The sequence below is a fragment of the Leucopleurus acutus genome, assembly GCF_964270905.1.
Source record: "Leucopleurus acutus genome assembly, chromosome: 12".
NCBI classification, from domain to species: domain Eukaryota; kingdom Metazoa; phylum Chordata; class Mammalia; order Artiodactyla; family Delphinidae; genus Leucopleurus; species Leucopleurus acutus.
Genome location: NC_139154.1, coordinates 25,841,393 through 25,856,770, shown reverse-complemented (window position 1 = coordinate 25,856,770; position 15,378 = coordinate 25,841,393). Strand labels below are relative to the sequence as shown.

The 15,378-nt window shown below is 40.9% G+C and overlaps 1 protein-coding gene across 3 annotated transcripts in view; it reads right to left on the bottom strand.

Annotated features, from left to right (window-relative positions):
* Positions 1–9,957: 9,957 nt before the first annotated feature.
* LIMS1 (LIM zinc finger domain containing 1) overlaps positions 9,958–15,378 on the bottom strand; it is a gene marked incomplete at its 5' end in the record, with an annotated part of 95,454 nt that continues 90,033 nt past the window's right edge. For 2 of the 3 annotated variants that reach the window (XM_082851522.1, XM_082851521.1), the window contains 2 exons: positions 9,958–12,642; positions 14,994–15,069. In XM_082851522.1, the coding sequence (XP_082707648.1) occupies positions 12,528–12,642; positions 14,994–15,069 (191 nt within the window). In that variant the 3' untranslated portion in view covers positions 9,958–12,527. Of the gene's footprint in view, positions 12,643–14,497; positions 14,814–14,993; positions 15,070–15,378 lie in introns of those variants that run through there. The other variant, XM_082851523.1, reaches the window with a different exon arrangement.

Genomic DNA, 15,378 nt, shown 5'->3' with positions numbered 1-15,378 from the left:
ACAGAAAACCCAAAAACTACAGCGTCCCAGAAGCTAAAACACAGAGCTTTAAGGACAGAATAATCAACAGTGTAAAATGCTGCAAAAAGATCCGGAATGATGACTGAGGAAAACTCTTTAGACTTGTTTCCTATAAGTTGATTTTTGAAAGAAATGGTGCAGGCAAAAAGCAGCCTGCAAACGGTTGAGGGATTAGGTGGTGAAGAAATGAACGCACCTAAGTGATGATTACTGTCTTTTTATTAGGGAAAACTGACGTTGGTATTCTTTGGTAGATAATCACATAGAAAAATTGCCCATTGTGGGGTGTATAGTTTCATGAATTTTAAGGCATGCATAGATTCATGTAATGACTACCACAGTCGGGATACAGAACAACTCCATCATTCCCCACACTGACTCACACGACTGCTTTAGAATCACACCCTCCCAGCACTGATCACTCCCGACACTATAGTTTTGTCTTCTCAAGAATGTCTTATGGATGGAATCATACGGTGTGTTTTCATACTGGCTTTGTTCACTCAGCATAATGCCTTTGAAATTCATCCAAGTTTTTGCATCCTCAATAGTTCATTCTTTTTCATTGCTGAGTAACATTCCACAGGTGAACGGACCACAGGGTTATCCATTGACCAGTTGTAGGGCATGTGGGTTGTTGCCAGTTTCTGGTGGTTGTGAAGAGAGCTGCTGTAAACATTTTTTTATCAGTTTTTTCTTCAATGAACACAAGTTTTCATTTCTCTAGGGCAAGGGTTTGCAAACTATGGCCTGTGTGTGGACTGGCTGCCTGTTTGTTTTTTTTTTTAATAAATTAATTTAGTTGTTTTTGGCTGAGTTGGGTCTTCGTTGCTGCGTGCTGGCTTTCTCTAGTTGCGGCGAGCGGGGGCTACTCTTCATTGCAGTGCGCGGGCTTCTCATTGTGGTGGCTCCTCTTGTTGTGGAGCACGGGCTCTAGGCGCGCGGACTTCAGTAGTTGTGGCACGCAGGCTCAGTAGTTGTGGCTCGTGGGCTCTAGAGCGCAGGCTCAGTAGTTGTGGCGCACGGGCTTAGTTGTTCCGCGGCATGTGGGATCTTCCCGGATCAGGGCTCGAACCCGTGTCCCCTGCATTGGCAGGCAGATTCTTAACCACTGCGCCACCAGGGAAGTCCCTGGCTGCCTGTTTTTGCAAATAAAATTTTTCTGCAACACGACCATGCCCATTCGTTTATGTGGTGTCTTATGGCTGTTTTGTGCTGTGAGAGTTGAGTAGTTAGTTGTGACTGAGACCTATGTCCTATAAGCCTAAAATATTTACTCTCTGGCCCTTTAAGGAAAACTTTGCTTGTAAGTCCTCTAAAGAAAGACTCAGGCCTCCAAGCCAGAGTCTCGCCCAAGGCTCTCACCTCCTTCGTGCCACCTCCTTGCCTTTCCGGCATCCACCTCTCCCACGCTCTCTTCTCTGTGTGCCTCAGTCTCCTGCCGGAAGAAATGGGTTGAGCCCCAAGGAGGCTAAGGAGGGATGGGGGAGGGCCTGGGGTGGGTTCTACCCACCGCCCACCCCAAGCCAGGGGCTCTAGCCAGGGCCTAGGAGAGGAGGGCGCTGGCTCGGGGCGGGGGGGTAGCTGCCCCCGTTACTGCTGCTGCTGTCTTGCTGTAGCCACCTGTCCCGTCCCCTCCCTCTTTCCCACTGCTGTCCATGGTGAGGAGGGAGGTGCAGTCCCCAGTCTCTACCCCGCAGGGCTGTGTTACTTGGTTTTTAAACGACTGGTTGGGATAAAATCCTCAAGAAATAAAACTTCCAGTGGATTAAAAAAAAAGACTGAGGAGTGGGACTGTCAGGTCCTCTAGTGGGTGTTCTGTACAGCTTTACGAGAGGCTGCCGAGCTGACAGAGTGGCCGCCTCAGTGCTGCGTTCCCGTCAGAAGTACGGCGCCCTTGTCAGCACTTGGTATTGCCAGCATTTTTAAATTTAAGCCATTCTAAAAAGCGTGTAGCAGAATTTGTCGTGGTTCTGTTTTAGCCCCTCGCAGGTAATATTGCTGGACATTTTTTCATAGGCATATTTGCCAGCCATATATCTTGTTTGGTAAACTCTGTGTTTTACTTGTTGCCCTTATTTTAATCCAGTTGTTTGTTGTGATGAGATAAAATCTACATTTTAAGGCAGAACAAGAGAATTTAAACATCAAGTTCTCTGTCTGTGTTCCCTGGGTTTTCCCCCTCCCTCCCTAATGAGCAGTGTGCATCTGCATTACACATTAACCAGACCTCCTCAAAGATGGGAGTGCCTGCTCGAAGGTAAAGAGCTTTCCTTTTTCCTTTCTTCTGAGCTAGCAATGTGACTTCTTGAAAGAATCACGCTCTTTCCCAGCTCTGCAGGGGGTCATGGTGACTTGCACCTGGGCTACGTATCCTCCGTGAACTTTATGCAAAATAAGTAAGTCATTTTGATTTAGGATCCTTTGTCTTGAAAACTGTTTAGGACTGTGCCTTCGACATCTAACAGGTAGAACAGTTCTCAGACCTTCCGAGAGTCGGCTTCCCAGGTTATAATCCTCAGTTTGGCTCGAATAAAATTCCTTTTTTTTCCTTCTCACCTTGATTGTTAATTGAATTTTCATCAACAGTTGTCTCACTGTTGAGTTTTGAGCGGACTTGAGGTATTCTGACTGCAAGTCCTCTGTCAGACATGTAACTGGGAAACATTTTCTCCTAGTCTATAGTTTATTTCATTCTCTCAACAGTGTCTTCCACAAGGGAGACATCTTTTGATTTTGATAAAGTGCAGCTTATCAATTCTTTTGTTTTCTGAATCATGCTTTTGCTGTCACATCTAAGGACTTAGGACCCCTGGTCATGAAGGTTTTCTTCTGTCTTACACTTTATATTTAGATGTAGGACCCACTTTGAGTTAATTTTTTCACTAAGTGGAAGGTTTTTGTTCAGAGCCTTTGTGCCTATGGATGTCTAATTGCTATAGCAGTATCCTTTTCCATTAAATTGCTATGGCCCCTTTATAGAAATCAAATGACCATGGTAGCATCTGTGTCTGGACTCTCCCTTTCGTTTCATTGATTTTTGCATCGAACTTTTACAGATACCTCACTGTTTTGATTGCTGCAGCTTTATATATATCTTAAAATCAAGTAGTGTGATTCTTCCAACTTGACACTTCTTTGTCAGAATTGTTATGTTCTAGTTCCTTTGCCTTTCCACATCCATTCTACAATCACATTTTCTGTATCTATAAAATATTCTGCAGGAACGTGATTGTAGACGTGTTCAATCTGTAGACTAGGGCAGAGAGCATCACCACCTCTACCATGTCTTCCAGTCCACTGCATGGACCAGTTATTCAAGGTCTTCAGTTTCATCAGTGTTTTGTGGTTTTAAGTATACACATCCTGACATGTTTTGTTAGGTTATAGCGATTTCATTTTTCACAGAGCTGATGTAAATGTTATTTTTTAGATCTCAGCTTACAATTGTACATTGCTCATACAGAGAAATACAACTGATTTTTGTCTGTTGACCTTGTATCCTGTGACATTGCTAAAACTCACCTATTAATTCAAGGAGTTTTTAAACATTTTTTTTGTAGGTTACTTGGGATTTTACACACAGACAGTCATGTTATCCAATCTGTATGCCTTTTATTTCTTTCTCTCGCCTTACAGCATGGTCTAGGAATTTTAGTAGAAGTTTGAATGAGACAGGTGAGCGAGGACATTTTTCCTTGTTTCCAGTCTTAAGGAGAAAGACTTTCACCAATAAGTACAATGTTAGCTATAGGTTTTTTGTAGACGCCTTTATCAAGTTAAGGAGATTTCCTTTTATTCCTGGTTTGCTGACAGTCTTTATCATGAATGGACATTGAAATATGTCGAATGCTTTGTCTGTATTAGTTGATACGATCATGTAATGTTTTAAGTTGTTAATATGATTACATTGGATTTTAGAATGTTAGGCCTGCCTTGAATTCCCAGGATATACCCCACAGGGTGGTGTCGTGTTTTGCTTGTTTCTTTTTTTTTTTAAAGATAGAGAGGGACTTCCCTGGTGGCACAGTGGTTAAGAGTCCGCCTGCCAATGCAGGGGATGCAGGTTTGGTCCCTGGTCCGGGAGGATCCCACATGCCGCGGAGTAACTAAGCCCGTGCGCCACAACTACTGAGCCTGTGCTCTAGAGCCCGTGTGCCCCAACTACTGAGCCTGCATGCCACAACTACTGAAGCCCGCGCACCTAGAGCCTGTGCTCCACAACAAGAGAAGCCACCGCAGTGAGAAGCCCGCGCACCGCAACGAAGAGTAGCCCCAGCTCGCTGCAACTAGAGAAAGCCCGTGCACAGCAACGAAGACCCAATGCAGCCGAAAATAAATAAGTAAATAAATTTATATATTTTTTAAAAAAGCTCAGGGCTTCCCTGGTGGCGCAGTGGTTGAGAGTCCGCCTGCCGCTGCAGGAGACATGGGTTCGTACCCAGGTCTGGGAAGATCCCACATGCCGCGGCTGAGCCCGTGAGCCATGGCCGCTGAGCCTGCGCATCCGGAGCCTGTGCTCCGCAACGGGAGAGGCCACAGCAGTGAGAGGCCCGCGTACCGCAAAAAAAAAAAAAAAAAAAAAAAAAGAAAGAAAAAGAAAAAAAAGGAAGCACAGGTGTATTTTGAGAGAGAAGTAAAATATAGAAAATGCAAAATTTGTTTTGACAATTGGTATACCATATTTTGAAACAGTATAATTATTTACAAATACAGCATAGCCAACAGCCTATAAAATTTCTTTTGGCATTTCATTTGGTAGAGTTAAGTAGGAAATCTTTCTTAAATAAAAATTAGCTATCAACACAGTCCATAAGTTAGATTGTATGTTTTGGGGGTTTTTTAAATATTTTATTTTATTTTGGAGTGTAGTTGATTAACAATGTTGAGCCAGCTTCTGGTGTACAGCAAAGTGATTCAATTATACATATACATGTATCTATTCTTTTTCAAATTCTCTTCCCATTTAGGTTATTACAGAATATTGAGCAGTATTTCCTGTGCTATACAGTCGGTCCTTGTTGGTTATCTATTTTATAATTTTTTATTTTTTGATATTGCTTCTTGTTTTAAGTTATTTATTTTATATTTTGGCTGCATTGGGTCTCCGTTGCTGCATGCGGGCTTTCTCTAGTTGCGGCGAGCGGGGGCTACTTTTCGTTGCGGTGCGTGGGCTTCTCATTGCGGTGGCTTCTCTTGTTGCGGAGCATGGGCTCTAGGCGTGTGGACTTCAGTAGTTGTGGCGCACGGGCTCAGTAGTTGTGGCTTGCGGGCTCTAGAGCACAGGCTCAGTAGTTGTGGCGCACGGGCTTAGTTGCTCCGTGGCTTGTTTCTTTATCGTGGTAAAATACACAGAACATCAAATTTACCATTTTAACGATTTTTTTAGTGTATAATTCAATGGCATTAAATACCTTCACAGTGTTGTACAGCCATCACCACTATCCATCTCCTAAAGTTTTTTAATCATTCCAAACAGAAACGCTGTACCCATTAAACAGTAACTCCCCATCCCCCCATCCCCATCCCCTGGTACCCTCTACTCTATGTCTATAATGAATTTGCCTATTCTAGGAACCTCATAGAATGGGAATCATACATTATTTGTCCTTTTGTGCCTGGCTTATTTGACTTAGCCTTATGTTTTCAAGTTTCATCTATGGTACAACATTTTTCAGAATTTCATGACTTTTCATGGATGAGTTTGTATTAACCTTTTATATACTAGTCAATTCAATTTGCTTATTTTTCTTGAGGATTTTGCATTTAAGTTCATGAGGGATATGGACATTTTCTAATTTCCCTTGACTTCCTCTCTTTGATCCATCGATTATTTAGAAGTCTGTTGTTTAACCTCCAAGTGTTTAGAGATTCTCTTGTTATGTTGGTCTTATCGACTCCTGGTCCACTTGCACTAAGATCAAAGGACTAACTTTACATGATTTTAGTTACTATTTTTAAATGGATAAGGTTTGTTTTATGACCCAAGATACAGTCTACCTTGGTGAATCTACCATGTGCACTTTAAAAGGATGTGTATTCTGCTGTTGATGGGTGGAGTGTTCCACAAATGTCTATTAGATCCACTGGGTTGATGGTCCTGTTCGGTCTGTGTCACTATTGATTTTCTGTCTCCTAATTATGTCAGTTACTGAGGGAGGAGTATTGAAGTCTTCAGCTATAATTTTGGATTTGTCTATCCCTCCCTCTAGTTCTGTCAGTTTTTGCTTCATGAATTTTGAAGCTCTGGTGCTAGATGCAAACACATTTAGGATAGTTGTATCTTCTTGGTGAATTGACCCTTTATTATTGTATGATGTCCTTCTTTATCCCCGATGATCTTCTTTGCTCTGAAATCTACTTTGTCTGATACTAATATGGCCACTCTAGCTCTTTTGGTTAAAGTTTCTATATTTCTTTTTCATCCCTTTACTTTTGATGTATGTATGTCATTATAAAATGACAAGAAAAGCTAAAGCTAGTTTCTTGTTCAACATATAGTTAGGTATTGTTTATCCACTCTGACAATGTCTTTTAATTGTTACATTTAGTCCATTTATATTTAACGTAATTATTGATGTTTAGATCTATGTCTTCTATTTTATTATTTGGATTCTGTTTATTCCATTTTTAATTCCTCTGTTTACTCTTTTCTGCCTTCTTTTTGGTTATTTGAGTATTTTGTATAATAATATTCTCATTCCATTTTGATTTATCTATTGTTTTTGAATATACCTCTTTGTATAGTTGTTTTTTAAATGGTGGCTCTAGGGTTTCCAATATAGATAATTATTCACAGAGTACTCAGAACGAATACTTCACCATTTCAAGTAGAATGTAGAAACTTTATGGCCATATAGATAGCTTTACCTTCCCCCCTTTATGTTGTAGATGTCTTATATTACATGTACATGAACTGTAAATGCCACTGAACAGTGTTATAATTTTTCCTTTGTCATCAAATATATTTTAAAAATAGAGGACAGATCCACTAGACAGAGATCACCAAGGAAAGAGAAGACTTTAACAATACCCTAAACAAACTAGACCTAAACGACATCTATTGACAACTCCACCCAACAACAGCAGAATACACGTGCCTCTCAAGTGCACATGGAACATTCTCCAGCATAGACCACATGCTAAGGCATAAGATAAACCTCACTAAGTGCAAAAAAATTGAAATGATACATACAAAGTATGTTTTCCCACAACAATGGAATGAAATTAGAAATCAGCTACAGAGCGGAATTGGAGAAATTTACAGATATGTGCAAATTAACAGCATACTTCTAAATAACCAATGAGTCAAGACATCACAAGGGAAATTAGAAAATACCTTGAGATGAACGAAAATGAAGAGGCAACATGGTCTGTCGTAGCACGTATGTGTCCCAGGGCCAGTTGGGGGCCGTGGGCGCTGCTGCTTCTGAGCTCTGGAAGTTCTGATAGCTTTGTGGAATGCTGGAAGCTGCTCAGGGTGGAACGTGCTTTGCCAAGTACCCAGCAATCGCCGAGCTCCTCCTGTGAGTGGCAAGGGTACAAGGACAAAACGAGTCCTTCCGTTGGGAGCCATCCTTCTGGCAGGAACACAAACCAGTACATACAAGTGCTCAAAACAGCTACTGAATCAGAGGTGTGAGCAGAGGATTTGGGGAGCAAAGGACAGTGACTAGTTTTGCTTGAGGAAGTCAGGAAAGGTTTAAAAAATGGGGTGAATTTGATGTGAGTCTCAAAAGTGAGGAGGGTATATGGATCTCAGGAGGGCAGGTGAAGGTCTGGGAAAGATAGTCCTGCGTGATGGGCATGGCCATTGGGAGAAAACAGACTCAGCAATAGGCTGGGACCTGCTTGTTCGGTGAGCCTAATGAGGCTGGTAAACAAGGGGAGTCGAGCGATGGCTGCTTGGAGGTCAGAGCAGAGTGAGGAAAGCGTGGAGCCAGCCAGGGCGCCAGCTGGGAGGAAGAAGGGCTCTGGGACCTTCTGCAGCTGAACGGCTGGACTTTGGGGTCCTTAGCTGTGGGGATGGGAGGGGTGGGGGAGGGGAGAACAGACGGCAACTCGACCTTAGCCTGGGAGCCTGGAGAGATGGTGATGCCACTAAGGGCAGTGGGAAAATGGAGGAAATGGGAAGTGGAAGAGGGCCAGGGCCCCTGCTCCCAGGCCGGGCTAGTGGGTATTTATTCTCCTTTCAAGATCCAGCTCCAGGAGACCCTCCCCCGCCACCTGCGGGGTGCTGCCTGTGTGACCTTGCAGAACCTTATGCTTCCCCCCATGCTATGCTGTAATCGCCCGTCTCTCTTTCTTGGGCAGGAGGAAGCCAAGGCCTGCACCTGCCCAGGGGAGGACACGGCGTGCAGGACTCAGGTCAGACATTTGAGGAGGGGAGGAGGGAATGATAGAGCCCCAAGAGCACGGGGCAGCTGAAGGGTGTGAAGATAAAGAACTGAAGCAGCTCAGAATTCAGGGTGAAGGGTGGGAAGACTCCACCAGCAGCCTACATGGTTCTCAGATTTGCCTTATGTACAGCAATCAGCCCATTTGCTTTTATTCGTATACATGAATGTTTCTGTGATATACTCAAGACGACTTGAATTTTTCAGACACACAGACATCCACCAAGGAACAGGGTAGAAATGTGCACAAGCTCGGAAGCACAGGAACCACCTGGGTTCAGGTTCTGGACACGCCACGTCTTGCCGTGCAAGCTCAAAGGGCCTCCTTGACTTCACAGCCCTGGGGGGTTGTCAGGATTAAATAACACCGTGTTACCTACAAGGTGGCTGCCGTGTGAATGCAGAGTCTGACTGACATTTTTACATGCTTTTAGATATCGTACCACTTAAACTGTTTTCCAGAAAAAACTACATACAAGTAAAAGTTTAAAATGACTTTAAAAGAAAAAAACGTGGAACTCTTTTTAAAATTGAAGTGTAACTGACCTATAACATCAAGTTAGTTTCAGGTGTACAACATAATGATTCCATATTTGTACACATTGCAAAATGATCACAATGTCTAGTTAACATCTGTCACCATGCAGTTTTCTTTTCCCAGAATTTTTAAGAAATTAATTTATTTTATTTATTTTTGGCTGCATTGGGTCTTCGTTGCTGTGCGCAGGATTTCTCTAGTTGCGGTGAGCGGGCCCCTCATTGCGGTGGCTTCTCTTATTGCAGAGCATGGACTCTAGGTGCGCGGGTTTCCGTAGTTGCAGCATGCGGGCTCAGTTGTTGTGGCTCACAGGCTCCAGAGTGCAGGCTCAGTAGCTGTGGCGCACGGGCTTAGTTGCTCCGCGGCATGTGGGATCATCCCGGACCAGGGCTCGAACCCGTGTCCCCTGCATTGGCAGGTGGATTCTTAACCACTGCGCCACCAGGGAAGCCCCCACCATGCAGTTTTAACATTTTTTTCTTATGATGAGAACTTTTAAGATCTATTCTTTTAGCAACTTTCAAACGTGCAGCTCAGTATTAATAACTAGTCACCATGCTGTACATGATGCCCCTATGAATTGTTTATTTTATAACTGGAAGTTTGTATCTCTTGACCCTCTTCACCCATTTTGCCCACCTCCACCCTCCCACCCCACCTCTGACAACCACCTATCTGTTCTTGTTTTTTTTTTATGATTCTTGCTTTAAGATTATTGGGGTTTTTAAAAAATGATTCCACATATAAGTGAGATCATACAGTATTTGTCTTTCTCTGACTTATTTCACTCAGCACAGTTGTCCTATCCACGTTGTCCTAAATGGCAAGATTCCCGTCTTATTTCTGGCTGAATAATATTCCATTGTTATACAGACCACATTTTTTCATTCATTCATCCGTCGATGGACGCTTAGGTTGTTTCCAAAACAGCTTTCTTAAGCACTAGTCCTATATTCTCATGGTTCCATGTCTCAAAGCCATTCAAGTTAAGCAAAACACAAGTTATTTTTAACAATTATGAACATTTATTAAGCACCAAGAGTATACTGCACTGGTTGCTATATAAAAACACAATTATTGACATAGTGTCCCTGCCACTGAGCTTACAATATAAAATGAAATACAATAACAATGCTGTAAGCCGACCTCAAAATTTCCTTAATTTAGAAATTGCTATTTTGGCAAATAAATGAGGCAAAATGATCTAGCATCAGTTCCAATGTTAATAAGGCTTTGAACATGATCCAAAGAACGTTTGACTTGTACCCAAACGTTTTCCCAATTATCTTAGGCTTGATAAGAAAAAGACCACGTAGAAGCGGTAAACAGTGAATTATTCCAAACGGCCTTGTAGGATTTTAAGCCAAGATTCGCTCACTAGCCTGAGTCTCTCTCCGGCCAGAGGAAGCCGTGCGAAACGCCGTGAAGTAAGCAAGTCCATCCTCTCGTCCACTGACAACTGTTCAGCCCTTCCTCCCCCCACGAGTGAGGGCTCTGTGTCCCCTACAGCGGAGAAGGTGTGTGTCTGGATAAAACACCCCACAGCCTTGGAGGCTTAATGAGGCAGACTTGCAGGAAATACAAACTCGTATTTTATGAGAGGGGTGAGCAGTGGGACCTCTGCTACAGGAGAGACATGAACCGGGCAGCAGTTCAGCCCATGCCTCTTCCCAGTGATTAGAAACACAGGCAAACGGGCGCCTTCTGCTCCGAATTTCTGGTGGGAGAGCATCTAGGAATTTGGCATCGAGACCCCCAGACTGAAAACCCTGCACTATTCTGCCTGTATCCACAGTATAGTATTTAATAAAGACTTTGAAGATTTTTGTTGCTGGTCATATATTAGCTGACAAAGGCACGCTGAAGGGATTCTGATTCTTGCTGTCAAATGCAAAGACAGTTTCAGACTTCTAAGCACAGTCTTGAACTATATATTGATTATCTTCAATCACTGATAATTCTTTGAACTCTAAAAGAACACTAAAAAATAAAGCAATTGGTTATAAATTAACTGAAATACAGTTTACTCTGTAAAGTGCATGCACAAATGTTTAAAAAATACATGCATACAAATATTTTAATGGCAGACTGGTAGCATCCTGAGATGTTTTTTTTTTTTAATGGTAAAACAGTATTTCAGCAATTTTTGGAAAAACCAATAATTTTCCCCTAAGTCCACCTTGGCAATTTTCTTTTACATGATAACACAGCAGCAGCAACATTTAAAAAATGTTCACAAAATTTGCTTTGCATACAAGTTTATCAGGAAAGACTGGTCCAGAAACTTCAGGATAAAACTTTTTACAAAGTAAAGTAATTCACCACTTTTAACCTAAAATTGATACCTAAACATTCCTCTTGCAATTTAAAAGTGTCATTTATGCCTCCTACTTATAGGAAATAAAATCTAATTATGAGATTTGTAATGAAAAATTTGAAACACACATCAACATCCTTCTCTTCTAGTAAGATTACAGAAATTAATTTCAATGTGTTTCCCCAAAAAGTGAAAAAAAGTTTAACATATAATCATGGCTGTGGTAAATGAATTTGAGTTTACAAATCTCAGTCAGTGCACTTGTTTTTAGTTTGTAAGGTGTTAAACAGCTAGAATTCCTGATTAATGTATGTATTTTTCTAAGGCAAGGCAAGTTCGTTTATGTATAAAGCATAGATAGTAGCTGGTTATAAAGGCAATAAGAGCAACACATATACATTCACTTTTTTTTAAAGTGATACATTCCAAACTACATAACATTTAATTTCATGTCCTATTCTAAGACTACATCTTTGACCTTAACCTTAGAAGCATAATTGCTGTAATACATTAAAAAATACTTCATTTCCCCAATATTGTAAAGTATACTGTATTTTCAGATACCTAGTATAAATTGTTTTGCACAAAATTTAAAAAGGAATACTATCAGCTATAACTACTGTGTTAAGTAACTGTGTGAAGAAGTTCACAAGGAGAACAAAATGTAAAACTAAGCACAGTAATTAAGGCGTTTATAACCCTAACAACAAAACCCCCAATCACGCAGTTCTGAATATACTTGCTTCTTATCTTAGTAATGTGTGTGTTCATTTGCCACTAGTTTGATAAATGCACTAAGATTCCGTAAGGTCTGTTTTTCCTGGTTGGCTGTTTTTCTTTCTTATATCCTCCCAAACTGCAGTTGCAATTAATTTGCTTTTGAATACAAAGTAAAATAGTGTTTATATTTTTATCTGAGTCACGTAAAAGCTGACTCCTTACTTTCATTTTTAAAAGTTATATTTAACTTGTTGGATCTCAATTAAAATTGAACACTTAACCATGCTTCTTTTGCTATTAAGTACAGTTGCCATTTCAAATTGATACGGGTTACTAACAAAGGCAAATTTTGATCTCATCCATGTTTTAAATATGATTACACAAACTTTTTTTAATGAGAAAAAGGAGATGAAGAAAACCATTCAATAGGTCTTCACTCTCAACTCTTTTGCGATACAGCTTTAAGGAAGGGTGTATTAGGTCAAGCAATGTTGTCATCTCTTATCTTGCAGAGAAGAGAAAAAATAAGATGAAGTTATTTCCTTCCTAAGGTCTCAGCTAGCTTCTTAAGTCTTTTTTTCAGCTCCAACGGAAATTTCTCATAGCACTTCTTACAGACTGGCTTCATGTCAAACTCCACAAACTTATTCCTAAAGATAACAATAATAATAAAAAAAAAGAAATTAGTGGAAATGTAGTCAACATTTGTATACAGACAGACAAATAACGTGCAGTAATTTTACTGAAGTAAATGAAGACACTATGCATATTACATCTATATTCATACTAGCAAAAAACTATAATTCTAATCTCAATTCTAATCATTACGGTAAACATAAAAAATTCACAATATCATTTGAAGGAAGTTGCCCTTGTAAGTTGATCTTGTACATCTATCTAATACAGAACGGATGTTATCGATACATTTTATTTAGTCTGTGCTAAGTATACAGGGAATATAATGTAAATAAAATTAAGATGATTAAAGTCAATCACATTTTAAAGTACCATGAGAGCACTTTAAAGAACAGTCATTCAAAGCAAAGAACTGTATTTCTGTAATTTGAACGATCCTCTCTTTACTGAAGGCAAAATCATCTTAGTATTTTATATCATGTAGCTGTGAGGTTTCATCTTTCCTGGCCTCCCATCCCCACAACACCAACAAGCATCTTGAAAAAAATCTAACATAATATATAGGTTATTTTGGTTGGCTGTCTGACAGAAAGCTTTAAATCACTCTTCAAGGGCATAAGTGGACCAGGTGGTCACATCTGTGACCTGTGGTCTGTGGTCACATCTGTGAATGGCGTATGTACGGAGAACTCAACTCTTTAAAAAGCCAGGGCAATACACACTCTCAATTCACTTGTAAAACAATTGTGGACAGGTGTTGAGACGGCCTCCTAGCTATGGGTGATACATCTCCAGCTGACAGTTATGAGCGCTTATCACCACTGAAATCATGGGTCCTTAATTGTGGATGGAGCAAATGCAGAATCTTACAGCTCATTTTCTGTGAAATTTGGGACAGGTCCAGTGATACGCTGTCAGCTGTGACATATTATTATATCTGCTGATATAATTTTAAAGAACAACATTAATGACAAAGTTAATTCCTGACCACACATTTAAAGTGAAAAATCTTTTATTTTAAAGCACCACATGGGAATTATTTTTACTGTTTTTCAGAGATCCTAATGCTGACAGTTATTCACATGATGTTACATTTCAACTAGCAATTTGATTTAAATAATACCATTGAGTTAAAAGTTCTCCCAAAGTCTTCTTAGAACAAAAGCTATTAAAACCGCCATGTTTTTGATGAAAGAAATAAATTATCCCTGCTCCCAGAGATAACGCTAAACAAACCTTACGTTGTTTTAATCTCATACCTGAATTTTAATTCCTCTTTAATTTTAAACAATAAAAAAACTTTTAGAGCTCATAACACAATGGTACTCTGAAGGAACTGGGACAATCATGCTAGCAATTCAAGAGAATTTCCAAGATTGAAATATTTCCCATAAAAATCAGGAATACAATTGAGTTTGAAAACATCCAGAAAATGAGTTCATAACCAGCAGCATGTGGGCAGTGAATGAAAGCACATATACACACACCAGAGATGCCGTATCTTATTATGTACCTTAGAGGGTCTCTGCTTAGACAGGAAACATGCTGAGAGGATTCAGTTTAATACAGAACTTAGAACATGCAACACTGGAATTGATCAAATTATATTATTTTAGGCAAAGAAACCAAAAACCAGGATTTTAAAAGCTGCAATTATCGGACAAGAATACTTTGAAACTTTTCCAGTCTCTATTAGGAGATTAGAATTCTTCCCTTTGAATCCATGGAAAAAGAAAAAAGAAATCTATACCATATTGTGATTAAAAAAACGAGCTGAGAGAGTCTACAGGTTCAGGGACAAAAGTGAAGTACAAGCCAGTGTTAAGTGTGAACCCTTCTCAAGGTGTGGAACTTTAATAATTAGGCAGAAGGACCAGCTCTACATGGGACAAATGCTTCTATTTCAACCTCTCCTGGCTACAGATACATGCCCGAAAGTAACGAAAAACGCAAGAGACAAAAACAGAATGAAAACATATTCTAGAGGACTAACCACAGGAGAAAGCAGTGAAAATGCTGACAGAGGGATAGAAAAGTTTACAAACAGACTGGCTTTTTCTTTTTCTGCTTGTCCTTATCCTTTGCTTCTCTCTCCCGTTTGGCAAGTCGCCTCTTAAATTCTTCTGGCATTTTCTCATAACAGTGTTTGCAGACTGGTTTTAGATCAATTTCAACAAACTTATCCCTTTGCGCAGGACAGAGAAGGAACAGGAGAAAACAGGGAACAATTAAAGGAAGAAACTTTGCTCTTAGAAGGCCTGAACAGAAAGAAGAAATAAGGCATCAGATCATTCTTTTTAAACTCTGTTAACATCGTCCCCTAAGCGCTCGTCGCGGGGCTCGCGGGAGCCGAGGGCAGACTTACTTGAGCGTTAGCTTGGCGCTGCAGGTGGAGCAGGAGAAGCAGTGCACGCACCAGGCCTTGTTGAGGGCGGAGACCACTAGGGGACAGGAGGGGGACGTCACTCACCACACCCACCCGTCCCCTCCCGGGGTGGGTGCCCTCGAGGGCTTTTCTCACCGAAGAGCCACACATGGCACTGAAGTTTCAGGGCCATTAACTGACCTTCAGTCGACGTTATTCATTAATTTATCTCATCACGTTGTCAGAACACACAACCCCAGCTCTGCATTTGTCTCCCACGACTGTAGGCTTCCCCTTAGGGAAGATCACCGTTGCCTTTTCAACCCGTGTTGGTGGTTAATGTTTTCTTCTCCCGTGAGGCATCCGAACGGCAGGTACCAGATCT